A 25677-nucleotide genomic window follows, 5' to 3' on the forward strand; every position below is an offset into this window, starting at 1 on the left:
GCCCTTCTTGGGGCTGGAGGACTTGGGGCTTCTCTATGCCAACTCCCCAGTAGTTCCTAAAGTATAGAAGCACTTGGAACATTAGGCTTAAGGAAAGGGGAAAATATACCCCTGCCCCACCTGCCATGGGGAGAGGCCTCCTGAGAGCGCTCGGTCCTTCATTACTGAGATTGCACCAACACTGCTTCCCAGTCTTGCCTGTCATTCCTCCCCTGCCTGTTCTGGTTGTTAAAGGGGGGTATTAAAGAGTTAAAATAAAGTGGAAGCTCCCCAAGAATGTGCACTGTAGTGACCTGCTTCCAAAGATCAAAGCATGGGGGGTGTTCGTTGATGGCACCTGGTAGTCGTGGCCTCCTCCAGGCGAGCCAGGTCACCCAACAGCCAGGTCGCCGTGGACAGCGGGTGCCTGGCTGTGAAGTGCCGAGAGGGGCCTCGCCCCTGTGGTCCCCTCCAGACCCACAACCCCAGTCCACTCGTGAGGAAGACGTCAGGCAGACACCAGTGGAGGGACAGCTGTGGAAGATCTGACCAGGGCTCCACCAAACCCCCAAGGCCGTCGAAATCCAGAAAAGTCTGAGGAAGTGTCACGGCCAAGAGGAGCCTGAGGAGACCTGAACGTGACGTGTTCTGGGTGGGATCTGGGACCACAAAAGGATGTGAGATGATAACTAGTGAGATCCAGGTAATACGCGTCACCCAGGCACAAGTGAGCTGCCCGCGCTCCTCAGCTCCTGGTAACCGCCATGGAGGTCCCTTGACATGTGCCGCTGGGGAACTGGGAACGGAGTCCCAGGAACTCTCTGTACGCGTGCAATTCTTGTGTAAATCCAAATTTAATCTCAGATGCAAAGTTTATCCAGAGAGCTAACGAGCTGGGGGCAGTGCGGACGCATCAAGCGTGGCTTATGAGGGCTGAGGTGGCAGACCCAGCAGGATGAGCCCTGCACCCAAGCAAAGTACATCCTTTTGAGGTTCGCTGACTCCATAAAAGAAGGGGAATTCACCAAAAGCCAGCCGTGCCGCTGCGTCTGAACAGACATATCCGCGTCTCCCTTTGGCGTCCCCAGCGGTATTTCTAGCTGTGCCCTGTGTGTTGTTGGTCGCAGAAGTGGGCATCTCCTTAGCCGAGAAGTTTAGCCCCCCTGCTCCGGCCGTCTCCCATGCAGGATCGGAAAACAGGCTGGCAGAGTAGAAGCTGTGAGCTCAGCCTCAGTGAACACCTCAGCAGACAGTATCGTCCTCTCCTGGGACCCATGGAACAAGACCAGGAGCAGGCACTGAGGGACTGGGAATCCACGGGGGACAGCAGTAGACTGGTCACTCGCGGGACAGCTCAGAGTCCTGTCTCACCCTGGAGATTCCAAATTGCCCCCGGCTGCACAATATCAGGGCTCTGCCCAGCTCAGCTTCTCCCTGCCCAGGGACCCCAAAAAGCGAGGGCCTAACAACTTCCAGAAGGAACCTGAGGCAAACTCGCAGCCCCTGGAAAAGTACGACTTCGGGTAAAGAGATGTCTTTGTCTCCCTTAATTGACAGTGATTTTCTTCTGTGAAGAAAATATACAGAAGGTAGCGGATTGAATCCTGATTCACTGAATCTTATTAAACTGTTCTTGGGGAAAAGAGATTTCAATAAAAATTTAAAAGGAAGAAAAGCAAGAAAGCCGCAAACTAAGAAATAAAGGGCGCTGGAGCAGCACCTCCAGTTTGGAGGCAGTGGGTGCTGGCTGGCCCAGGGACTGTGTTCCTCTTTTGAGAAGTGTCTCTTGGAGGCTGCAGAGTGACATCAATCTCAGGCTTGTCCCTCTGTCAGGTGGAGAGAATGATCCGGGGAGGCCCAGCAAGGAAGGTGGGGGGAACCTGGAAGTCTTAGAGGCTCATCTATTGCAAAGCACTTGCAGGTCAGGAGGGAGGAGGTGACTCTGACTTCTTCCACCTGCTGCTCAGGGTTCCAATGCCAGGCCAGACCCCCTGTACCCTGGCACATGATTCCCTTGTCTGCTATGTTCTCTTTTCTTTCTATTGCGGTATAATTTACATGCCCTTGAATTCTACTTTTGAAGACGTACTACGTCCAGTGGTTTTAGTACATACATAGGATGGTGTGGTCGCCACCACAATCAGTTCCAGAACATTTCACCATCCCCAAAAGAAACCCTGCACAGTAAGCAGAGGTGCCTGCTCCCCCTCCCCCTGGCAACTACCAACCTACTTTCTGTCTCTATGGATTTGCCTTTTCTGAATATTCCGTATTAGTGGAATCAGTCAATACGCAGTTGTGTGACTGGCTTCTTTCCCTTGGAGCAGTAGTTTTGAGGATCAGGCATGGCGTCACCTGGCTCAGCCTTTCTGATTTTTATGGCCAAATGATGTTCTGTTGCAGGGATAGGTCATGTTTTGTCTGCTCTCTCATCTGCTGACGGACACGGGTTGTTTCCACTTTGAGCTGTTGTGTAGAGACACCATGGATACCCACATGCAGGTTTTGGCATGGGCAGATGGGTACATCCATGAGCGGAATTGCTGGACCCATGGAAACTTTACGTTTGAGCCTGGAGGGAGTTGCCAGACTTTTCTGCAAGCATTTGCATTGCCACCCACCCCGTGTGAGGGCCCCCGTCTCCCCGCAGCCTCGCCGTCACTTGGCACTGTCCATCCATTGGCTCTCCTCTTAGCTCTCGTCATGTGAAGTGGGTAGCATGTTCTTAAGGGTCTTTGGATGCCCCAGAGTTTGAGGGAAGCTTCTGCGATCTTTACCTTGCTTCTGGGTAAGCATGTCATGCGCCTGTCATATGATGGCTGGCTGCCATGCTGTGGGCCTTCCTTCTGCAGGTGTGTGGGGTCCCGCCCTCCTGATGCACAGCTGACAGCACACGGGCTCTTGCTGTGCCAAGACCTCCCAGAACAGCTCCATCATGCAGTTAGAGCCACCGCGGAGGCCCCCGCCCTCTGCTGAGTAGGGTCAGAAAGAACGTCCTGGGCTTCTGCTTGGCTTCGGAGTAGCTGGAGGAGAGCAAGGAGATTCCTTTCGTGGGTGTTCAGGGGTCCTTGGAGATGCAGCTAAATCCTCCTTGTGCCTCTTGCAAGAAGCCCCCAAGTGTGCCTCAGACCCATGGAAGTCCAGATAGCTCACAGAGGCCGGCTGGGCCTGGGGGCAGAGCAGAGTCCAGGGCCTCTGACCTCCTTAAAGACCTTAATAATGTGCTCTCTTCGAGCCATGGAATCAGTGTCGGTCTCCCTGCAGGAGCAGGTATCCTGCATACCCAATGTTTCCCGGGGCCAGGTGGGGCAGGGCCTTTCCTGGCTCACCCACCAGGGCTCTATTATTCCTCTGAACAAACGCATTACTTTAAACAGGGAGAAGCAAATCCACCTTCCCTGCCACATGGAAATGGCTGGGTTTTCTGCATAACAGCTGGGTGTCTTGAAAATGAGGGGGTTTCTATGGTAACCAATTACAGCTCATGATTGGTGAAAAATCACAGAAATATCCTGTGTGTAAAGTTATGCCGAGGAGGCAGGCCCAGGCTTAGGTGCCATGGTTTTAATTTCCTGGGGTAATATTTCTGCAAGTACTGATGGCAGGCAGGTGTACCTGGCAGGGTGCTTTTGGCTCAGTCTGCCTAGTGGGGTCCTGCCAGGGTGGGGGTTGTTTGAGGGGGGTTAAAGGTGCCTGGTGAGGTCTTTTGGACCTTGTAAGGCCTGGTGGGGCCTGTTGAAGCCAAGCAGCTGAGCCTCAGTCCCCTGGGGCCAGACTCCCACCCAGATGTGCAGGAGGGGCAGACCCAAAGTTCTCAGGCCCCTCCTGTCCTCGCTGGGTCACCTGTGGCCACAGAGGAGCCTCCCCCACGTGTGCAAGGGGGATTTCACACTGACCTACATTTCTCTGCTCCGTGGTTATGGCTCTGGTCCCTGCATTGAGCTTGGCTGCTGGTGCAGAGAAAATGCACAACACCAGAACCTGGTGTGGAGGCATTAGCATAATGAGCAGTTCCTAATTTCTGCAGCAAAGCACTTTCATTCTGATTAAAAAAAAAAAAAAACAAAAACGGGGCCTTATTATTTGGGGATGAGTCCCTTTCGATAATTAGCGCTCATTAGCACAAGTTTATTTCTCTCAACAACCTGATGACCCTCAGGGACCAGCCTGTTTCTGAGTATTCCTGAGGAGGGGTGTGACACCCTCACACACACGGACACACTCACAGACACTCAGAGACACGTGCACTCACAGAGACCCAGTCACGCACACCGACACGTGGACACGTACTGATGCACATGGACGGACACACAGACATACAACAACATACACACACACACACACGCAGTCATACCAACAGGCTCATGCGTATCAGCACAGCCACACACACACTTACACACACACTTGTACACACGCATGTGCGACCGGCCCTGCCTGCTTCTGGAGTCTGGTGGACTTGGTTGCTCAGGCTTGGAGCGCCCCACCCGCTGCCAACCCCCACTGCAGCAGCCGCGGAAGCTTCTGGATTCACTTTAACTTTCAGACGTGTGGTTGGTGATACGAGCTGACTTTGAGTGGCACTTATAATAAGCCCTTAATTATCCACGCCGGTGGACGAGGCAGCGTGAGCCTGCGTCCTCTGGGCCTGGATTCCCGTGTCTTGCCCCAGTGTCCACCGGTCAAGAAATGGGTCTGTGACCAATGGTGCAGCCGCGGTGGGCTCTGGGTGGGGGCACCGGTCTGAGAGGCCCCAACACACCGCTTCCCATGGCTCTGTCCTCCCCCGGCCCTGCCTCCCTCGCTGGGCTGCGTGGGCCTTGGCCTTTCTACAGCCTCCTGGAGCTGCGGAGGTGGATGCGAGGTTTCAAAGGGCACCTGTGCCCAAGGTAAACAGGAGGAGTGGAAATGTCAACAGAACAAACACTTGGGCAGCCATAAACCTGAAGCTTATCTGGAACAGATCTCATTTCCCCCAGCGGCATCCAGAGCAGGTCGAGACTAAGACGGTTTCCTGTGACCTGTCTGGTGCGGAAGGCAGCCAGTCTGCTCTGAAGCATGCCTATCTCCAAGCCGGGGCAGGAGCCGTGGTGCCCTAGGGGCCTGCCGCATACACCGCCCCTGGAAGACTCCATTGGCCACCTGCAGTGGGGTCACTTTGCATCCTAGGAAAAGCCCCTGGTCCCCAGACTGGCCTGGTGATTGATACCGCCACTGTTTCTGTATGACCTCTTGGTATCTCCGGTCCATTACCCGCAGAGGGAGGGGACTGGCAGGTGTTTAAGGTCATCTTATCCTGGCTGACACTGAGCATTCCTGAACCTCAGCCCCCTTCTAGGATATGGGCTCTTGGGTTACCAGCCAGCTAGGTGCCTGAAAGTCCTGAGGAGTCGGGGACCAGGCAGCAGCTCCCTGTGACTCCACAGCAAGTACCATCCTTCCCAGATGCCAGGGAAGGGCTGTGCTTGAGCCTCCCTGGGAAGGTTGGTGCTTCCCTTTGAAGTTAGAATGAGCTTTTTTTTCTACAATAATGTCATGTACAAGCCGGGCATGGAGGCGCACGCTTGTAATCCCAGCATTCGGGAGGCTGAGACAGGAGGATAAGGGTTTGTGGATAGCCTTGGCTATTACTTAGTGAGGCCTTTGCAACTCAGTGAGACCCTGTTTCAAAATAAAGAATAAAAGATAGGGCTAGGAGTTTAGCTCAGAGTTAGAACACCCCTGGGTTCCATCTCCATCCCTGCAACAAAATAAAACAAAATAAAGTAAAATAGTGTCATGTCCTGCTGCGGGGTGGAGACCTCCCTTGGGAAAAAGCATCTTCCCACGCTCTCCTGACCGCTCCTTTTTCCCATACAGCTCCATGTCCATCCGCTGGCCGGGCCGCTCCCTCGGAAGCCGTGCTTGGATACTGATAGCCATGCTGCAGTTCACCGTGGATTTCCCATCCTGTGAGTCCCTGGGCCCCGGCCCCGAGTTCCGGCTACTACTGCGCCCGCCGCAGCGGCCCCCACGGCTCTGGAGTCTGAGGAGTGGACAGCCGGTGCGGCTCCCAGCGCCCGTGTGGAGCCCCCGGGCTGCACGCACGGAGCGGGCCCACGGACAGATGCAGACGCCCCGCGCCAGGCGGGCCCACAGACCCCGGGACCAGGTGGCTGCCCTCGTCCCCAAAGAGGAGCTGGCCCAGCCCCCAGCTGCTGCCAAATCCAGCCCGTCCCTCGCTGCCTCCTCCTCGTCCTCGTCCTCTGCCGTGGCCGGTGGGGCCACGGAGCAGCAGAGCCTCCTTAGGCGGGGAAGGAGGCACACGCGGGACTCCGGTCTCAACAGTTTTGACTTCAGAGGTGGCAGGCCTACAACAGAGACAGAGTTCATCGCCTGGGGGCCCACGGGGGACGAGGAGGCCCTGGAGTCTAACACTTTTCCGGGCGTGTACGGTCCGACAACAGTCGCCATCTTACAAACGCGGAAGACAACTGTGGCCCCCACGACCACCACCACCACGACCACCTCGCTGACATTACAGACTAAAGGGTTCACTGACTCCCCGGACCCCTGGAGGAAGGTCCCCGTGGGGGTTAGCACAACGGAGCCCTCCACCAGTCCCAGCAACAGCGGGAGCGACAGCAAGCCCCCACGGGTCCTGGGGGAGACCTCAGGTAGGCTGCCTCCCTGGGGCTTTGGTCTGGTTGCGCTGGGGGGTGGGCACGGCTCAGGAGTGACAAGAGGGTCACTCAGATGCTCCAGGGCATTTCAGGGACAGAGGCAGAGCAAGGGAAAGGGGACCGGGGTGGGTGTGGGACCTCGAGGGGCTTTGGGCGTCCCGGGTCCATGACCGTGCGAGGCCCCAGGATACTGGCAGGTTGAGGAAGGAAGGAGGCTGTGAGAAGGTCTGCAGTCACTACTGTTCACCTGGGAGTGGACGGGGTGCCTCCAGGCCTCTGTTAAGGACTAGCCAGTCCCCGCCACATGCAGCCACATCTGGAATCCTGCAACATCATCTCCAGGGGCCACTCAAGGAGTGGGATGCAGGGACATTTTGTGATGGGTTCAGGGCCATGTGGAGTTTTCAAAAAGCTTCGAAGGTTCAGGACCTATGGGGTGGGGGTAACAGCCAGGTGGAGCTTGGTCCAGGATTAGGAGCGGCCTTAAATAGCGGGGAAGGCTGAGGCCAGGTAAGAGGAGGACCTTCCAGTGTTGGGGATGGAGCTCAGGGGCTGACTCCCAGGGATGCGGGAGGGAAGGTTGTCTGGAGGTAAAAGGAAGCAAAGGGTTTTTGTTCTGTGGCCGTCACACTGGCTGCATGTGGACAGTCGCAGCCCCTTGACTTTGAAACACCTACTTCTGTGCAGTTTTCCTTGTCCTTTTCCTCCTGTGCCTGGTCTTCTGAGATTGCTTGGACAGGAGTAAGACTTGGAAGCTCACGGTCCAGAGCATGTGCCCGCACCAGGAGCCTGGCCGAGGGGGCCACCCCAGAGCCTGGCCCCTGCCCTTCCTAGCACCCCCTTTGCCTCTGTGGACAGGCTGAGGCCCACTGCGATGTTCAGTTCACAAGTGGGGTGCGCAGTGTGTCCTAGAGAAACAGCGGCATTTGCTAACTTTATAAGAGAGGGTGCGAGTTCCGGGCATTGGCGCAGAAGGGAGGGAGATGCCCTGTTGCCCCTTGTAGCTTTCTGCTGCACAACCTCAGGGTGGCCTGCATGGGATTCGGGGCCAGGAGACGTGCTCCTGAGAGTTCTCCATGGTGTGGGCAGGACAGTGTCCAGGGCGCCCACTGTCCATGGGAGACTGTGTCCTGCCTGGCTCCTTCCAACCTGGGACGAGCAAGCAACAGCCACTAGGTGGACAGGTTTCTGTGGGGTGGCTGCCATTCGCCCTTCAGCCCGTGGCTCTTTTCCTTCTTTTACCTGGACAAGAGAATCTGCCATTTTTTATTCTGCCCTAAAGAGCAAGCGGCGGGGCTGCGGTAGCAGAAGCCGAGTGCTCTGGGAGGCTGGGCTAGGCTGGGGGTGAGGCTGCTCGAGGAGCTCCTTGGGAGAGGGCCCGGGACCTGCACAGGCCGACTCCCATGCAGCCTCCTCGAGAACCTGCAGACGCGCGGTGTCGGTGGCTCGCCGTCTCTGTGCCAGGCGCTAGCGAGCAGTTTGCAAAGCGTTTGTTTTCACCTCAATAAGCTCTCGAGCCATCATCATAATGAAATTCGGCGCTGCTTGCACTTAGTGTCACCTCCTCCAAACACGTCACTTACTACAGAGACATGGATGAGAAAACAAGTTCCCATTTATTCCAAATTACATTTGTTATTATGAAAGTTAAACGCCCAGGACAGCATTATAGGCTTAGCAAATTAATTCACAGTACATTGGATGCCGCTAATCCAACGAGACAGATGCTTATCTCGGAAAAGATTTATGGTTCTTCGTGATATAATCTGGTGCCAGATTAATTTGTTTAGCAAAACAAACATGAGGGGGGGGGGAATTTGTGCATTTGTCTCTAAAGCAGAGAAACGGTAATTCTGGAAAACAGTGGTGGCCTTCGGGGATGGGGAAAGGGTGGTCTGCAGTGGCCCTTGTTAGGGACCAGGCAGCTTCTAGGTCAAGGCAAAAGGAAGAAGGAAATACTGAGATGATGCTTTTGTCAATGGCTCCATCCCAGTGCAGCTTATTGGACTAGACCCAAGCAGCAGCAGTTGAAATTAGACACTGGGCAGGACTGGCTAGTGACGCAAAAAGTGAGCCTCTTCCATGGGCAACTGAGGTCAGGCTGCATAGTCTCTTTAATGGAAGCTTCCCTGGATGGAGGGATGATGGGAAGCAGGCTGCTCTCCCTGGATCTGTTATGCCTTCATTGGATATAGACCTGGGCCCCTGTCATACTGTGGAACAGGAGCACTTCAGGAGTGGTCTTGAGGGTCCTGCAGCTGAGGTCTGGGAAGCTGTTCGTGGTGATAGAGAGCTGCTAGTGCTTGGGGCTGTAGATGCAGGTATGAATTTGGAATCTGCTGCATGCTGGGTGACCCTGGGTAAGGAGTTTCTCTCTGTCTGTCTCTCTGTCTCTGTCTCTGTCTCTCTCTCACTGTCCTTTCCCTCACCATCAGACTCAAAGCTTGGAAACACTTCTGATTGGTTGCTACGAGGATTCAGTGCATCATTGTTAAGCAGAGAACGTGGTACCCAGCTCCGAGGAGTGCACCATACACATCAGTTGTTTTTATACCCAGCAAGAGTGGCTGAGAGGGTAGCACTGCCAGGGTTAACAGCAGAACAGGCCACTAGGGGCTGGAGAGTCTTGTTATTTATCGCAGACATACCCAGCTTTGCACCCTCATTGCTGGGGATTCCTGGAACCTGGAACTAGAGTTTAGGAAGTGAAGCAGTATTTGTTAAAACAGTTCGGTTTTCCAAAGCAAGATCTTTAGAATCGGGTTTGAGGATTTGCAAGTTTAACTTTTGTTTTGATGAGGAGGGTTACATTTTCTATCTGTCTGGAGTACACACATTCCTGGGCAAGGAAAGGGTTGTAGTGAGTTGGGGCACTTGAAATCCTCAGGACCTAAGTTTGCCTGGAATAGATGGCAGAATTGTTAGAGTGCCTCTCCCTCAAAAATCACCCTGTAGGGGAAAGACTTGAAAAATCCCCCCTGGATTTTAGGATAATGGTTAGGACTCTCACTACCTTCAGATTCCTGGCTTTCTCTCATGGTAGCTGTGTGAACATAGGCAATCTGCTTATACATCTGTGCCACAGTGGGAGCAATGGACCTAACCACCTGCTAACAGTGTTAAAGAGATTAAAGGAGACAGTGCATGCCGTGTGCTCGGTGCCTGGCACAAAGTAGCTGCTCAGTACGTGTTTGATCCTGTTAACACGAGGATGAGGATGCTGGTGGTGAGGACGGAGATGCTGGTGGTGATGACAGGGATAATAATGGTGATAATGATGATGTGTTGGTTGTGGTGATGGCTATGGTGAGGGTAATGATCATGGTGGTGATGATGATGGTGATGATGGTGATGGGTTAACATGAGGATGAGGATGCTGGTGGTGAGGACGGAGATGCTGGTGGTGATGACAGGGATGATGATGGTGTTGGTTGTGGTGATGCCTATGGTGAGGGTAATGATCATGGTGATGATGATGATGGTGGTGATGGTGATGGGTTAACACGAGGATGAGGATGCTGGTGGTGAGGACGGAGATGCTGGTGGTGACGACAGGGATAATAATGGTGATAATGATGATGTGTTGGTTGTGGTGATGGCGATGGTGAGGGTCATGACCATGATGGTGATGATGATGGTGATGATGGTGATTGTGTAATGGTGGTGGTTATGATCATGATAGCAATGGCGATGATGGTGGTTGTGGTGATGGTGGTCGTGGTGATCATGGTGATGATGGTGACGATGATGGTGACGATGATGGTGGTGGTGATTATGGTCATGATGGTGATGAAGATGATGGCGATGGTGGTGGTGGTGACAGGGATAATGGTGATGACGGTTGTGATGGTGGTGATGATGGTGGTTGTGGTGATGGTGGTGGTGATGATCATGATGGTGATGGTGGTGGTGGTGGTGATTATGATGGTGAGAATGGCGATGGTGATGATGATACTGGCGATGTTGATTGCTATGGCGATGGGGATGATGACATTGATGATGTTGATTGCTATCACTGTTTTGATTTGCAGGTGCCTGCTCTGAGGGGTTATTTAATGAGGTCCCAAAGCCTTGTTCCTGACCTTGGTGTTCAGTGCAGAGGTGTCCCTGGCACTAGCCAGGAACCGCTTGGGATGGAAAATCACCTGGCATGGATTGGCAGAAGTGTACAGCTCCAGCCTCTCACGAGTGCTGGCAGAGGAGGGACGTCAGATGGGTCAGAAGTTCACCTGAGGTTGAGGGAGGCGGGCCCCCACAGCGCGCCTTCAGCCTCCTCTGATGGCCCTCTTGCTGGTCATGCTCTGGAATCACAAAGTCTCCCAGGAGAAAACCAGAAGGTCGTTTTCTGAGCTCTGATCTTAAAACTCATACAGGGAGCTTGTGAGGAATTGAGAGGACTGATTTCAGTTACTGATTAGGCCCACCGTGGGATGCCTGGCGTGTGGGGGCTTGGCACACAGGTAGTGTCCAGCAAAGGCCTTAGACCCTCATGGTGGCCCCTGGTCCTGTGGCTCCTGGCCTGCTCATACAAGTCTGGCACTTTCCAGCCATTCATGCTTGGGTCTTTGGGGAGGTGCTCCACCCAGGAGGGGCCCGGTGGCCCCATAGGTCCCATTATCATTCAAGACTTGCCTGCTCTCAGTCAGTCCCATCTTGGTGACATCCTGCAGCTCAAGGATGCAACGGCTCAGATGTCACTTTGAGTCCTGCCCGGTAATTTTTACATTGCAGTGCACTCATGCATTTGCAAGGATAATTTCCAAGTTGCTTTTGTCCTTGTCACCAGGGGGCCCTCGATGTCCTTTAGGTGTGCCCCTTTGTAAGCAGGGACAGGCTGGTGTTATTTTCTCTGCACGGACTGCCAGCCGACAATGTGAGCTCCCAGAGAGCAACCCAGGGAGCAAGTGTCTCATGACAATCAGATATTTCCCAAATATCCGCACGGAAGTGGAAGGAAATTAGCAGCAGACATAAAAGGGGAAGCATAGCCTGTCCCGTCTGCTGGAAGCCATGGTGGCAGTTTAAATGCTGAGCCCCTTTTAATTAAGTTGCTGGGTATTTGCTACCAGGGAAGTGAATCTGTCTTTAATTTAAAGATATTTGAAGCAAATGACTCATGAACTTCAAAAGTTTTGAGTGGCTTAATTAGGGACGAGAGCATCAAAGAACAAATGAGCAGCGGGCGCTCTGTGAGGCGGCCTGAACACTGTGGAAGTCGAGGCCGCTCTAGAGAGTCCTAATTGGGGCTTTCTGAAGCCACGTGGCCTGGTGCCTCCTGGGGGACACGGTGCTGCACGGTGACCTGCATGTGCTGTTCACGGTCGCAGGTGTCGGCCGACAGCACTCTGGCCTCTTGGAGCCACTCTCCTTCTGCTGAGCAAAGTCTACTCACACCAAGTGGATTAACGAGCAGCAGCTCATTAAAACTGGCCCCGTGCTTTTCCGGGGAGGAAGATTCTCCCCAGCTTCCTTTCATTTCGGTTCCTCCTGCTCCTGCTCCGACTTACTGCATCAAGCGCTTCTTAAGCATCTTTGTTCCCCCAGGGCCTCATCCTGCTTTGAGCGAACATTCGGGACTGGAAGGCTCTTTAGTTCTTATAGAGTGGCGGTGCCCATGAAGCACTGCATACCTGGGAGCTGCTGAGCTCAACACTCCCAAGCTCTCGGTTGCTGCTCTTCCCCATCCCGGTGTTTGGGAATGTGCAGCAGGGAGGGGACTTCCATGAAATCCCTCCACCTGGAGGCCAGTCTCCTCTAAGGGACCCTGAGTTGCTGGCTGAGCAGGTAGGGAAGAGCTGCACGGACGCAGCCTGCAGAATGTGTTGTTCCTTATATCCTGCATGCCATTACAGATTGGATTGATAGCAGATTCTGTTTGACGTTCAGCACATGGGATTTATGAGTTTCATCCATGCACAGGGGACCAATCTTGAGCGCTGAGATGAAATATTAGACAGAACCACATTTTCAGAATTTTTATTCAACTGTGTTAAGAGAACCCGTTTTAGAATTTCTGGTTTCTTGATCAATTACGCAATGAGCCATCAACTTTATACTTAGTTGGTAAGATACTGAACCTCGGCATGGGGAGGGTGAAGAGCTGGGAAACAGGGCTCTTTGCTCTCTTTTCAAGGGGTTCAGATTCTGTTTGGGAAGGCAAGATAGATGAGGATACATCCTCACGCAGTTTTTCTGACAGAACTACTCCGTAGGAGGAGAGGACCATTGCAGGTGGGGGGACCAGGCCTGGTTTCTAGAGACCAAGTCCTGAAGGATTGGGAGGGTGGTACAGGCAAGAGGTCCCACATGGGCAGTGGAGGTGCAGGTGGGTAAGTAGAGTGGGCAGGGCCTCTGCCAGCCAGGACAGGGGCCCTGCGAGGAGCCAGGTCAGTTGAAACCCCTGGGGTCAATCTCCTGGCCTCTGAAACAAAGGCTGGAAAAGATGATCCTGGAGGGGCTGGATTGTCTCAAGTATGGGGAGGTCCTAGTGGTCTCCCTGGGGACAGCTTGGACAGGACCCTGCACGGACGTCGGCTTTGTCGTGAGCTCTAGGAGAATACTGAAGAGATTTTATCCACCTTCCTGCATCCACCACAGGCTGTTTTTGGGCAACTGGCTTGTGAGCTCAGTCGTCGGCCAGGCAGATGCCATCAGCTGGATTTTAGTGCTATGGTTCTGGAGTGACATGTTGCCCTCGCCCTCACAGCAGGTGGGTGCCCTGGGCTTCCCAGCCAGTCGTGGCCATCCTGTTCTGAGACTCAGACAAAATCCCCAGCAGCACTTGCTGACGGTGAGACGTGCTATCTGATTTGTGGTGGAGACAGGCTTTGGGCCTCTGTTCTGAATGCGGGTCAATGAGTCTACAGACCTCTGGCTTGCAGTCTGTGCAGGGTGCAAAGATCAGCCATGGTAGGGGAATGGACTTTTCTTTCCAGGAGTTTCCTCCGGTAGAGCAAGCCAACCTCTGTTTCCAGGTATTTGTCACGAGAACAGAGGCTCGGAGTCTGCCTCTGAGGTCCTGCTGGGTGAGGTTGGGGTGGATCTGGACCCTTCAGAGGGCACTCACCTTGGCCGAGGTTGCCCCAGCCTCTGCCACCATTAATGGTCATCATGTGCCATTAATGTTTTGCGTGACTTCAAAGGGCTTCAGCTTCTTTGCTGTGTAATAGGGAAGCGATTTCTCTCCCACAAGATCATGCTAAACCTGAACACCACAGTGAGCTATCAGGCAGCCCTAATGGAGCAGGAGCCTGTAAGACCTACCTCAGACCCCCTGCCCTGGGGCTCCTGGGGATGCATGGTGCTTAAGCTGAGAAGACGTTGCTGGTTTTCTGTCTCTTTCATACCTTCCCCAAAGCCAGTCAGGATGGGCAGCTGCCTACTCAGGCCTGTTCTGTTCCTGTCAGGATCCCTCTGTTCTGGGGTAGTCAGAGCTACCCCAAGTAGCCATCTCAGGTGCCAGTCGACCTCCCCAGGTGTGGTTCGTGCAAGCACCAGGCTCTGTGGTTTGCAGACCTGTCACTTGTACAGCAGGGCGCGCAGGGACTGTTACTCATGTGAGGGCAACATGTCTGCTGAGTTCTACATGCCCAGCTGCCCTGGTCTAGTGCTGAACTCCAGAGGTGGCCTCTCCCTCAGGACCAGCTTCGTCCAGGTCCTGGGCATGGAAGGCCCAGCTTCCATCTGTGGGTGAGTTTCTTGGGGCTGTCTTCACAAAGCAACACAGTCCGGGAGGCTGAAGACAATAAAAATTTGTCCCTATGGCTCTGGAGGCTGAGGTTGCACCACTCCCTCCAAAGGCCGACCTCTTGTTCCAGCTTCCCAGTGCTGGGATCACAGGGGCCTCCTATGCTTCCCAGCTTCTGGTGGCTCCAAGAGTTCCTTGGCTTTTGGCTGCATCATCCAGTGTCTGACTGTGTCTTCACATGATCTGCTTCCCTGTGTCTCTGTGTTTATCTCAGAAGGACACCTGCCACTGGAATTCAGGGACCCCTGGATAACCCAGGATGATCTCATCTCAAGAGCCTTAAACACATCCGCCTTAATCGCATGAGGTCAAGACCACAGGTTCCAAAAGTTAGGACGTGGCTGTATCTTTCTGGGGGCTCTGTTCAGCCCCCTACCATTGGAAGGGCTTTCGCCAGCTCTGGCTGGGAGCCCTTGTCCCGGGCTTGGGAGTGCTTGGGGTTTCTCCTGCAGAGCCAGTCTCCCTTCTTCTTCCCATTCCAAATTCAGGCTTTGCTGGGAGGAAGGCAGGCCTGGGGTGGTCACGAGCCTAGGTCAGAGCCTCGCAGAGGCCAGGGAGCCCTGGGTCCTGCCTTAGTGTCCGCCGCAGAGCAGGTTGGGCATCTTCACAAACAGAAGCCACAAGCTTGTGTTGCCTCATCCGCTTGGACGCACTGCACATCTATTCACGGACCCCTCGTGCGAAAGGGATCACTTTCACCTGCTCTGTGTGCACTGCGGCTCCTGCAGAGGTGGATGCACACAGGGCCCTGCCTCCCTTGCCCTCCCTCCTGGGGCCTCAGACAGAAATCGGGAAAGTCCAAGTTCTGCCAAGGATAGAGGGTGTACAGAGCAAGGGAGGGTGGGAGGGATGGGGAAGAACCCCTCTGAGGAGATCAGGGTGCAGGAGAGGATGAGGGGGGAGTCATAGAGGCAAAGGGGCTGAGAAAATGGAGCACTGGGCGGGAGGCCAGAGATCGAATGGGTCATGAACGCAAGGATGTGGGGAGGCAGAGGTGAGGGTCTGGAAAGTCACAGGAACAGACAGAGTGCCATGGCCAGGTGGCCCTGCTGGCAGCACCCTGGTGCTCCCAAGGATGGCTGTAAGAGGAAGACGGGGCTGCCAGCAAGGCCAGGGAAGAGATGGCCAGGATCTAGGTGGGAGGCATGACAGTCAGACATGCATAAAGATGGGGGTGTGTTCCCATTTGGAGTCCACATGGAGGAGCCGGGTGTGGGTGGGTGGTGAAGGAGAACAATCCAGAAGGCCTCCTGGTCTCTGGTCTGTGCACCTTGTGTCTTCAACAGAACGCAGTGCCTTTAGCCCCAGCGGGCGGCAGATTGGGAGGGACAGTCACTAGAGGCGTTTCCTGTGTTAAATTGAAGCTGCCCTGTTTGATTTTTGTCTCGTCTGCTTCCTGTTACCATAACAAATACCTGGGACAATCAGCTTAAAAAAGTGAAGGTTTCAGTCCATAACTGGCCTAGTTGCTGTGGGCTTGTGGCAGCTCGGTACGTCATGTTAGGGATGTAGGGGAGTAAGCCTGTTCACCTCGTGGCTGGTGGGAAACACAGGAAGAATATCCCGGAGTCTCACAGTCCTCTTCAAGGGCATGCCCCAGTGACCCAGAATGTTCCACTAAGGTCGGCACCGTGGTGCACACCTGTAATCTCAGCACTTGGAAAGCTAAGACAGGAGGATTGCAGGTTTGAGGCCAGCCTCAGCAATTTATTGAGACCCTGTTTCAAAATTAAGAATAAAAAATAGGACTTAGGGTGCAGCTCAGAGGTAGATTACCCCTGGGTTCCATCCCCAGTACCACAAAAATTAAAAAAATAAAAAAGTAAAAAATAAAAATAAAATAAAAATAAGCCAGGTGTGGTAGTACACGCTTGTAATCCCAGACTAAAACAGGAGGATCGCAGGTTCACGGCCAGCCTCAGTAACTTGAGACCCTGTTTCAAAATAAAGGATAACAAATCCAGACAGAGGTGAAGCTCAGAGGTCGAATGTCCCTGGTTTCAATCCCCAGTACCACCAACATATAAATAAATAAGAAATAAATTTTTTTTAAAAAGGGTTGAGGGTTTAGCTCAGAGGTAGAATGCCTTGGGTTCAATTCCCAGGACCAAAAATAAGATAAAATAAAACCTCTCACTAGGCCTCACCTCTATAAGTCTCCTGTACCTCCAGTGACACCACCCAGCACTGTCTGCAGGGGGCCCTTGGGGCTCCTTGTGTTGATGAGGCCCCCCTTGGGGGACCGGGGAAGCCTGGAAAACTTTCAGGTGTGTGGATGGTTGAACAGCCACGGACACAGCTGAGACCACCTGGCCAGAGTAGGTATGGCCTGAGAGGGGGTGAGGGGCTGTCAGAAAGAATACCGGAGTGAAGGGGATGAGGGAATCAGGTGGGCCTGGAGGGGGAGAGGTACTGTATGCAAGAGAGAGGAGATGGGAGGGGAGGAGGAGAGTGGTGGACCTGGGTGGGGATTCCTGCTGGAGAGGGTTGGTGGGAGGCCAGAGGCCCACAGGTGGTCGCAGTGGGTGAGCTGGCTGCTCTCGGAGTTGACGTGGGAATGGGAATGGACAGTGTCCAGCAAGCAGCAAGGATATTATGGAGCCCAGTACTGATGCAGGCTGGAACAGCCCCAGTATCTATGGGCGGCTGGGAGGCTGACTCTTGGCAGGCCTGGCGTGACTATCAGGCTTGCTGGAGAGAAGCAGGAGAAGATGGGTTTCAGGAAATTTCGTGTTTCACCCCCAGAGCAGATGTTCCTCTTTTTTCTAGAGATGCTCTATAATGGCTGGAGGGCTGGGGGAGTTCAAATTCACAGCTCGGACTGGACCAGGCCGTGCCCTCGCTGAGCACCCAGGTGGTGTAGAGGGGTCCTAGATGCACACAGAGGTCCTGTCAGACAGCCCCTGGTGCCTGCATGGAAATTCAGGGCCAAGGAAGGTTCCTGGAGCAGCATTTGAGGAGACTCCTTGTGGAGGAGGGGGCTGCAGGTGGAGCAGCAGAGAGCAGGCAGGAGGGGGTGCTCTGTGCAGGGGGGAACTGCTGGAGGGTGAGTGAGTGTCCCCAAGTTCCAGCCTCTGTCCCTGCTTCTGTTCCTGGGCCTCAGCCTCATCCCTGCCTCACCAAGTCACCAGGATGCATCATTCCCGGCCACCCTGAGCCCCTCTTCCTGGGTCCTACAGTCTCCCCCACACTTGCTCTGTCTAAACGCGTTCTCAGGGAGTCTGCCGTCACCAGGGCTTCTCCACACTGCTGTGCTCGCCTCTGCCCACATGTGAAGCGGTCTTCATGCCGGAGCCTTTGGCAGTGGCCAAGAACTGGCCAGGCCTCATGTCTCTGATGGCCTCCTCTGATGCTCAGCCAGGAAGGACTTACTGCTGGTGACACTCGTGTCCCCAAGTCATGCAGTCGAGAGTCCCACACTCTTCTTCCTGGGCCCAGACTCGCTCAGGAATCCACTTTCCTCTGTAAGGACTTGGGTGGACATTTAGGGCGGGGTGGAACCCAGACCCATGGCCAGCTCTGTCCAGTGAAGGGGGATGTAGGTTCTCAAGCACCAGTCGGGGTTGGTAGGTGGCCTGGTCTCAGCGGGACGGGACCCTCCTGGCCATGGAGGGTGGGCACATTGGTTCAGAATACTCAGGGCGGCTCTTTCCGAGTCTTAGGTGCTGCAGCTGTGATCACCACTGGGCAGAGAGCAAGGCCAGCCACAGGCTGTCTGCTTTGACATCTCAGTAGGGGGCGGGGCGGGCCCACCCACCTGGGCCTCTAAGCTAGGAGGGAATGGAGCTCTGTTCTGGACTTGGCCACAGGGGAACAGGTGCTCCAAACTTCCATGCTACAAAGCCCACAGGAGGCTGAGCTGAGACTGGGACAGGGCGGGGTGGGGGGCTGGCCAGGACCCCCTTGGAGGTTGTAAAGAGTGACCTACTCATGCAGATACTTAGAGGGTGGCACTGTGGGTCGTGTCGGGAGCACACAGGGTCGGAGCTGTGCACCTTAGTATTTCCTTATGTATTTGTGGGGTGAGAACGCCTTACAGATGATGTCATTTAGGGGTGAGCAGAGTCCCTTTCTAGAGCTGTGCAGGGCTTCTCAGTGGGGTATGAGTTGGGGCTGCTGGGTGTCATGCTAAGAATCCTGGAGAAGTCTCAGGGGAAGTCTGAGCAGGAGGACGTGGGCAGCGCTGTCCATCAGAAGAAGCTGGATGTTCAGACTACCACGCCCTGACTTTGGCGAGGGAAGCGTCTCCCTAGGAATTGGTTCAAAAGGCCTTTTTCTGGTTCCCAAATCTCCAGAAATCCTGATTCAGACAGGGGCCTCCTGGGAAGCTGCATTCAGAAGCCGGGCCCACAACATAAGGGTCTCTGGAAGCAGAGAAACAGCAGCCACAGCAGATGCCTGGGCGAAGCCCCGAGCAGGCCTCAGTCTCCTCAGTGGTGCTGCCCCCTGACTAGTGACTTGGGGCAGAGACAGACAAGGCAGAGCTTCCAGAAGCAATAGCGGGGCTCGAACTGAAGCCAGGCTCCTTTGTCTCCTTCCTCCTGGCTTCTGCCAGAGGCCAGATCCCCACCCCCAGCCCCCCCCCTCTGCAGGCTACCTGTGGCAGGCAGCTGGCTGCCACTGCCTCTAGGTGTGCCTGTGTGCTGGTTACATCTGCTCCTTCCTGAGTCATCGGCCCAGGGCTGGGGCTCACACAGCTCTCCCCACCAGCAGGTGGCCTTTCCCAGGCTCCGGCAAGCAAATAGCAGGAGCCAGGGTACCGGGCACCCCACCCTGTGCAGCCTGTGAGCAGTGTGTTCTCCAGTGGCAGCACAAAAGATTGAGGATAAAAACCCTGGGAACTTGGGGACAGTATGGCCTCTGGTGCCCTCTGTCTCTCTGGAGCCCAGGGACATGTCGGTGGCCTGTTACCTCCACCCCCACACTTCCCCGACCGTGTTGCCAAAGCCAGAGGCCCCCATGGGCCGTGTACCCAGCCTCGTGTACCCGTGCCCACTGGTCACGCAGCCCTGCCCACTTCGCCAGCACAGGTCATGCTGTCATCGATTTAATTGTCTCTCTACAACCTCGTCGTCACCTCTGGGCAGCAGAAAGGCCACGCTGACCCGGCCATGGTGGTGCAGGAGGCTGAGACAGGAGGTTCACACAGGTTTGGAGCCAGCCTCAGCTACTTAGTGAGGCTCTCAGCAACTTAGTGAGACCCTGTTTCCAAATAAAATATTAAAAAATAGGTCTAGGAGTATAGCCCAGAGGTAGAAAAGCCTCTGGGTTCCATCCCTAGTACCACATACACACACACACACACACACACACACACAAAAGGCCACACTGCCCTGGATGTAGCTTGTCACAGGTGCTGTTGTGGGGGCTGGTGGGGGCACACTGGAGGCGGCCCCTCCCTGGCTGCTCAACTGGTGTGCGCTGTGCCCTTCACACAGGGCATGGACAGCATGGCTGCTCTGGCTCTGGTAGCTTGTGGTCCAGGCGAAGGGGTCTCCAGAGGCCTCCTTGCTAATCTGTCAGGGAGACCTTACCTCACTGGCCCCTAGGAAGCAACTGGGCTGCAGAAGGGGTCTGTGAGCTCATGGGGCGGGTGGGAGTCCTGAGGTGCTGTGTGTAACCCCCTCAGCTAGCAGACGGCCATGCATAAAAAGGTTCTGCCCAGGCTGGGCTGAGCTGGGGGTGAGCCTTTCCCAGTTGCTTCTGGAGCAGTCATCCAGGCCTTGGGAGTGCGGGAAAGAGCAGGCCCTGACTTCCCCCATAACTCTGTGCCTCTATACAGCTGATCACAGCCAGACTCCTGTGATCAGCCGTGTTCCCTTCACTCTACATTCTATTCATAAGTAAGAGCATTTCTCAGAGCCGTGACCCCAGGGTGGCCTGAGCTGGGGAAGCTTTGAGGAGACCGGCGCTGAGTGAGAGGTCCCAGAGGGAAGGGGGCTCCACGGGGCTCCCCCGGCCTGTACACCGCAGACTCTTCACCTATGGGGACAGAAGTTGCCAGAAGTCTTCCTGGACCACAGAAGGATTATTTAACATCCTATTAAAGAAAAAAGACAGGAAGAAACTGGGCTTGCTGTGTTTGTAGCAATGAAGTCTCATAAACTTTAATTTTTGTGTGTGTGGTACTGGGGATGGAACCCAGGGGCATTCTACCTCCAAGCTACACCTCCAGCCCTATATTTTTCTTCTTTATTTTGAAACAGGGTCTCACTGAGTTGCAAAGGGCCTCACTAAGTTGCTGAGGCTGACTGTGAACCACGGTCCTCCAATCCCAGCCTCCCAAATGTTGGGATTACGAGTGTGTACCACCATGCCCAGCGTAAACTTTAATTTTATTGATAGCTTTGCCTTCTGAAAAAAAATCCACAAGACACAGAGATGGAACTCCAGGCAGAGCAGCTGGGCACATCTGGCTCACCCAGCCAGTGCCTGGACAGGAGGCCAGCAACAAGAAGTGCCTCTCTTCTTCTTAATCTCCCCTTTCTGCAAACTTTCAAGCGGAGCAAAATACCAGTCGCTGCATCTCCTGCTGAACTTGCACCCTGTGCCTGTCGCTTCCTGGAAGGCATGAGATGTCTCTGTTAACCCAGGCAGCGGGAACCGCAGGAGGCCACCGCTGTGCCTGGCAAAGGAGTGTCCACCTGAGCCCACCTTTCACACCAGAGGATGCACCTCCCCAGCTTACTGGACTGAGACGGCCCTGTTTCCCTCAGGGCAGCACTCTTGGATTTTCTGGCAGGTGCAGCATGGAGTCAGGCACCCAGAGGGGCTCCGGTGACGCCCAGCCTCAGCCTCCCTCATACTCTTCCTGCAGCATTCTCCTCCCCTGCCTGGCTGGATCAAACTCCACCTGCAGCCTTCCTTTCCCCTCGAGCCCCAGCATGTCACTGTCACCTTAGGGAGCTCTTCTTAATCTTCCTCTTAGATGGAGTCCTCTAACTTAAAAGGAGGTTGCCTCTCTCCTTTAGGATGTGTGTTTCTCAGCTTTTCTTTGCTGTGTCCAGACAAGCAACTTAAAGAAGGAAGGCTTTCACCGGGTGTGGTGGCACACTCCTGCACTCCACGCACTTGGGAGACAGAGACAGGAGGATCGCAGGCTCAAGCCCATCCTCGGCAAGTTAGTGAGGTGCTCACTCAGCATCTCAGCAAGGCCTTGTTTCAGAATAAACAAATAAAAAGGGCTGTGGTGTAGTTTAGTGGTAAATTTTCCCTGAGTTAAATCCCCATTATGAAAAAAAGAAAAAAGAAAAGAAAAAGAAGGTAGGTTTTATTTTGGATCACAGTGTCTGAGGTTTCAAGGTTTCTGCATGGTTGGCTAGTTCTAAGGCAGAAATATCCTGGTGGAAGCGTGTGGCAGAGAAAGCTGCTCAGCTCTTGGCAACCAGGAACAGAGAGAGAGAGAGAGAGAGAGAGAGAGAGAGAGAGAGAGAGAGAGACAGACAGACAGACAGACAGACAGACAGACAGACAGACAGGAGAGAGAGGAGGGAGGGAGGGAGGGAGGGAGGAGAGAGAGAGAGAGAGAGAGAGAGAGAGAGAGAGAGAGAGAGAGAGAGGAAGAAGAAGGAGGAGAGGAGGAGGAGGAGGAAGGGAGGAGGGAGGGGAGAGGAGAGGAGAGGAGACTGGGGACAAGATATAGGTCCCAGGGCACAGCCACATCATTGAATTATTACTTCATCATTGGATTCGTCTGCTGAGGCGGTCAGACCCCTCAGGATCCAATAATCCCTTTTTCAAAGCCCCCCCTCTGAATGTCGCTGCACTGAGCCTTCAATATGAGCCTTTGGGGGACACTCCAGGTCTGAACCCTCACGCCATGGACATTTCACTCTGGGTTTTGGTTTGGTTTTTTGAAGTGAGTGAAGAGCCAGAACTGGCTCAGGCTCCTTCAGGATGCTGTCCTGCTGACGGATCTCGAGCCCGTTCTTTATTCATAAAGGCCCCGGGGATGAAGAAGCACTCGGGATGTCATGCCTGGCAGGAAGCAGGCACCAGGCCCTTGGAGAGAATCCCATCCCTCTATAGAGCTCAGGGGCAGCTTGAGAAGAAGGGAGGAGCTTCCCCTTCATGTTCTGCAGCCTGAAAGCTTTGCCCGCAGCACACAGAGGCCCCAGAAAAGCTCTCTTGCCTCCCCTTGCACAGGTTTCTCCAGAGGGCCTGCGATGCCAGGCTCCCAGCCCGGGCCCCTCTGGGATGCCCACAGCCCAGCCGCTGTTGACCCCAGGGTCTGCAGAGAAGTCCAAGCCAAAGGGCTTCTGGAAGCACTGCCCTGTCCTCTGCCCCATGGGAGACTGGGGCTGTCCCCCAAGTCCCTCCAGACGGCTCCAGGTCCCCAGTCTCTCTTCTCCATACTGCTTTCCTGAATCGTGGCACTCTTCAGGACAGAATGTGGGCTGAGTCCCGCCCCGGCACCTGTGAGTCTTTTTTAGCGGCAGCAGGCTGTGCTTGGGCAGGGAGAGGCGCCTCTCCTCTGGTCTCAGAGTTCAGGGAAGCCTTTCCTCAGGGCCTCCTGCTCAGAGAGGCCTTGCAGTGCCAGTGATGGCACCTTCTCCTCTCTTCCCACACAGAGCCTGAGAAGGCTGAATCCTCTGAATGCTCTGCGCAGGCTGCAATTCTGGGCCCCGGATGCTATTGACTCTCCACAGCCTTTCCCCATGGGCCCAGCACTGCTGGGGAAGGGCACAGGCCCCTGGAACCCGCACAGGGTTATCCGCACTCACCTGCCCTGCAGTCCTGCGCAGGCCCCCAGCCCACATGCCCGCCAGCTGTCCCCTCGGTCCTCTGAGTTCCAGGCCCCAGGAAATGGCTGTCGTAGGAGTCTGCTCAGGCTCCTAAGGAGGGGCCCAGAATAGTACTCTGCGATGACAGCCTCTCTGTTTTAGAGTTTGCTGTGCACAAGCCTGTCCCCAACCTGGGAGTCCTGCGAGTCCTGGCCGGCTGGAACCCAGGTCAAGGGAGCACTGGCCCTCTCGCGTCACTGGGGACCAGAGACTCAGTGGGATTACACTCTTCCCCAGTCCTAACTGGGCTCACCACACCAGGGGCCGAGGTTCTTGGCAAGTAATATGTGCTCTGCAAATCGCCCCTTCCCCATGGGACTTTTAGGGAGAGCTCTGAAGACCCTGCTCTTCCAAACAGCGCTGCCTGGACTTTCTGTGTGGCTGCTTCTGCAGTTCCCCAGAGATGAACTGAGATGGGATTTCTGGTCCCTGACCAGGGGCTATTTCAGAGTCCTTCTGTATTTAGAACAGTTAAGAAGCTGTCAAGGCATTTCTTTTCACCCGAAGCATCTTTGTGGGACTGTCCTCTCCCCCCCCCCCACTATATCTTCTCTACTCTCCAGGAGTTGGGGCAGGACCGCACCAGGCCCGGCTCAGGGTTGTCCCTGGGTTTCTTTCTCCTTGTGAAATGTTCCTTTCACTCTGACTCTACATCCTGAGACTCAGACGTCCCCAGGGGAATGTGGTCTGCGCTGCCCGAGGCTCTGAACAACCCGACAGTCTTCATTTCCAAACCTTGGGCTTAGAGCCCAGCAGAGCAGGTTCTCCTGGGGGGAGGAGAGTCCAGGAGTGTGCCGCTGGCTGGATCATCCCTTAAATCGTTTGTTTATTCAATAAATATGCTGCCTGCCCAGCACCGTGTGTCCGGCTGTGTGCTAGGAGCTGGGACACCAACAGGCATCAGAATAGACCAGCCCTCATTCTCACAAGGGTCACAAGCCCTGTGCCATGAGCCCCCTTCCGGCCATTCAGAGAGAATGGGGCACGGAGAGGGGGCCCTGTTCCCCAGTGTAGGCAAACCTCCCCAGGGCTGTAGCTCGTAGTTCAGATCCGGTGCATTCTGCCCCATGCCTGGTGTGGCCAGGAGCAGCGTCCCCTCGCGCCCCGTTCCCCTTGGACTCGGGCAGGAGGAGGCCATTGTGACTTGTGCTATTTCCCAGAGACCAGAGAAAATTCTGGCGTTGCGATCTGCGCACACGGCATCGTCTGTGTCAGAGCCAGAAATAGAACGCAGAAGGCCCTCGCTCTGATTTCCGTGCTCATAATTCTAGGGCAAGATGCCCTTATGCGATGTGGATCAAAGGCGATGGGGGCGGGGCGGCTCATGACGGGCGCGTGCATCGCGGACCTGGCCTGGCTGCCACTCTAAACGCCATCCTGTCCTGGGTATCAACTTGGCTCAGCCCAGGAAGAGAGAGAGCAATTGGCAGAGGGCTTCTTCAATCATAGCAATTAAAAATTCAAGTACAGACCCACAAAGGCCCCAAACCCGGCACTTCTTCCCAATAGAGGAAGAAAGACCAGCTCTGAGGCTGCACTTTCTCAGATAAAAACAACACATCAGCCGAGCCTTGGAAAATGAAGGGTCGGTCCTATTTGTATTAACAATTGATGCAGGAGTATTGTGTTTGTCCTGTTAGCTAGATTCTTCAGGCCTAATTTAAGTCAAACCTTGCAGTGTGTGCGACAGATCTGGGAAGGAAGCACTGCATTCTTCTGACCCTGAGCCATTAGCAATGGTAATGGAGGCCCAGAGAGGTGAAGTGGCTTGCGTGAAGTCACACAACCCCGGCAGGACAGAGTCAGGATTCAAACCCACGCCCCAAACTCCAAAGATAGGATTGCGATTACATTGCCCAAGCTCAGCTCTATCTTATTCAGTCCTCTCCACAACTTTTTTTTTTGGGGGGGGGTTTGCAAGATTTTAAAAAATCATTTTTCCAAATTAGGGAGTAAACTAAGAGAGATTGAGGAGTCTGGCTAGGGTCTCTCCACCTTGGGGCTAGGTGACCACCGGCCTCGTGGGACTTGGATGGAGAGACCATCCATGGGCAGGCACCCCTAGACCAGCGTGGAGCCATCTTCAGGGTGAAGGAAGGAGAAGGTGGTCCTAGGAGGAGTGGGCACAGGTGTGGGGCCAACCGGTGCTCTTGGCCTGTCCCAGCGGCGTCTCTGAAGCCAGGGCCTCCTCTGTGTCCAAGGCTGCAGACAGTGGTGCTGCCTCTCCCTGAGGCGTGGACTCCTGTCTCTTCATCCTCCTCACAGGCACACTTTTTGTCCCCCACCTGTGCATCCAACCTCCGCGGGATGAGCCTGGAGCCCGCTGCGTGCACGGAGCTCAGCGGCTCATCTTCCATGATCCATCCTGCTCTGCTTACAGAGACGGGGCGCTGTCTGTCCAGGGCCTTGTGGGGTGACAGCCGAGGTCACAGGGGAATCTCTCCTGGCTCTGGGTGACCACTGGTCCTCAGTAGGACCATGCACTTAGAAGAACCTCCCACCGCATGCA

At 54.7% G+C, this 25677-nt stretch overlaps 1 protein-coding gene across 1 annotated transcript in view; it reads left to right on the plus strand.

Moving 5' to 3' along the window:
- AJAP1 (adherens junctions associated protein 1) overlaps window positions 1-25677 on the plus strand; it is a gene marked incomplete at both ends in the record, with an annotated part of 121072 nt that overhangs the window by 52134 nt on the left and 43261 nt on the right. The window contains one exon of the mRNA XM_080693465.1: window positions 5836-6632. Coding sequence (XP_080549591.1) covers window positions 5836-6632 — 797 coding nt within the window. The remainder of the gene's footprint in view (window positions 1-5835; window positions 6633-25677) is intronic.

This window comes from Muscardinus avellanarius (assembly GCF_963383645.1).
Source record: "Muscardinus avellanarius genome assembly, chromosome: 3".
Classification (NCBI taxonomy): Eukaryota; Metazoa; Chordata; class Mammalia; order Rodentia; family Gliridae; genus Muscardinus; species Muscardinus avellanarius.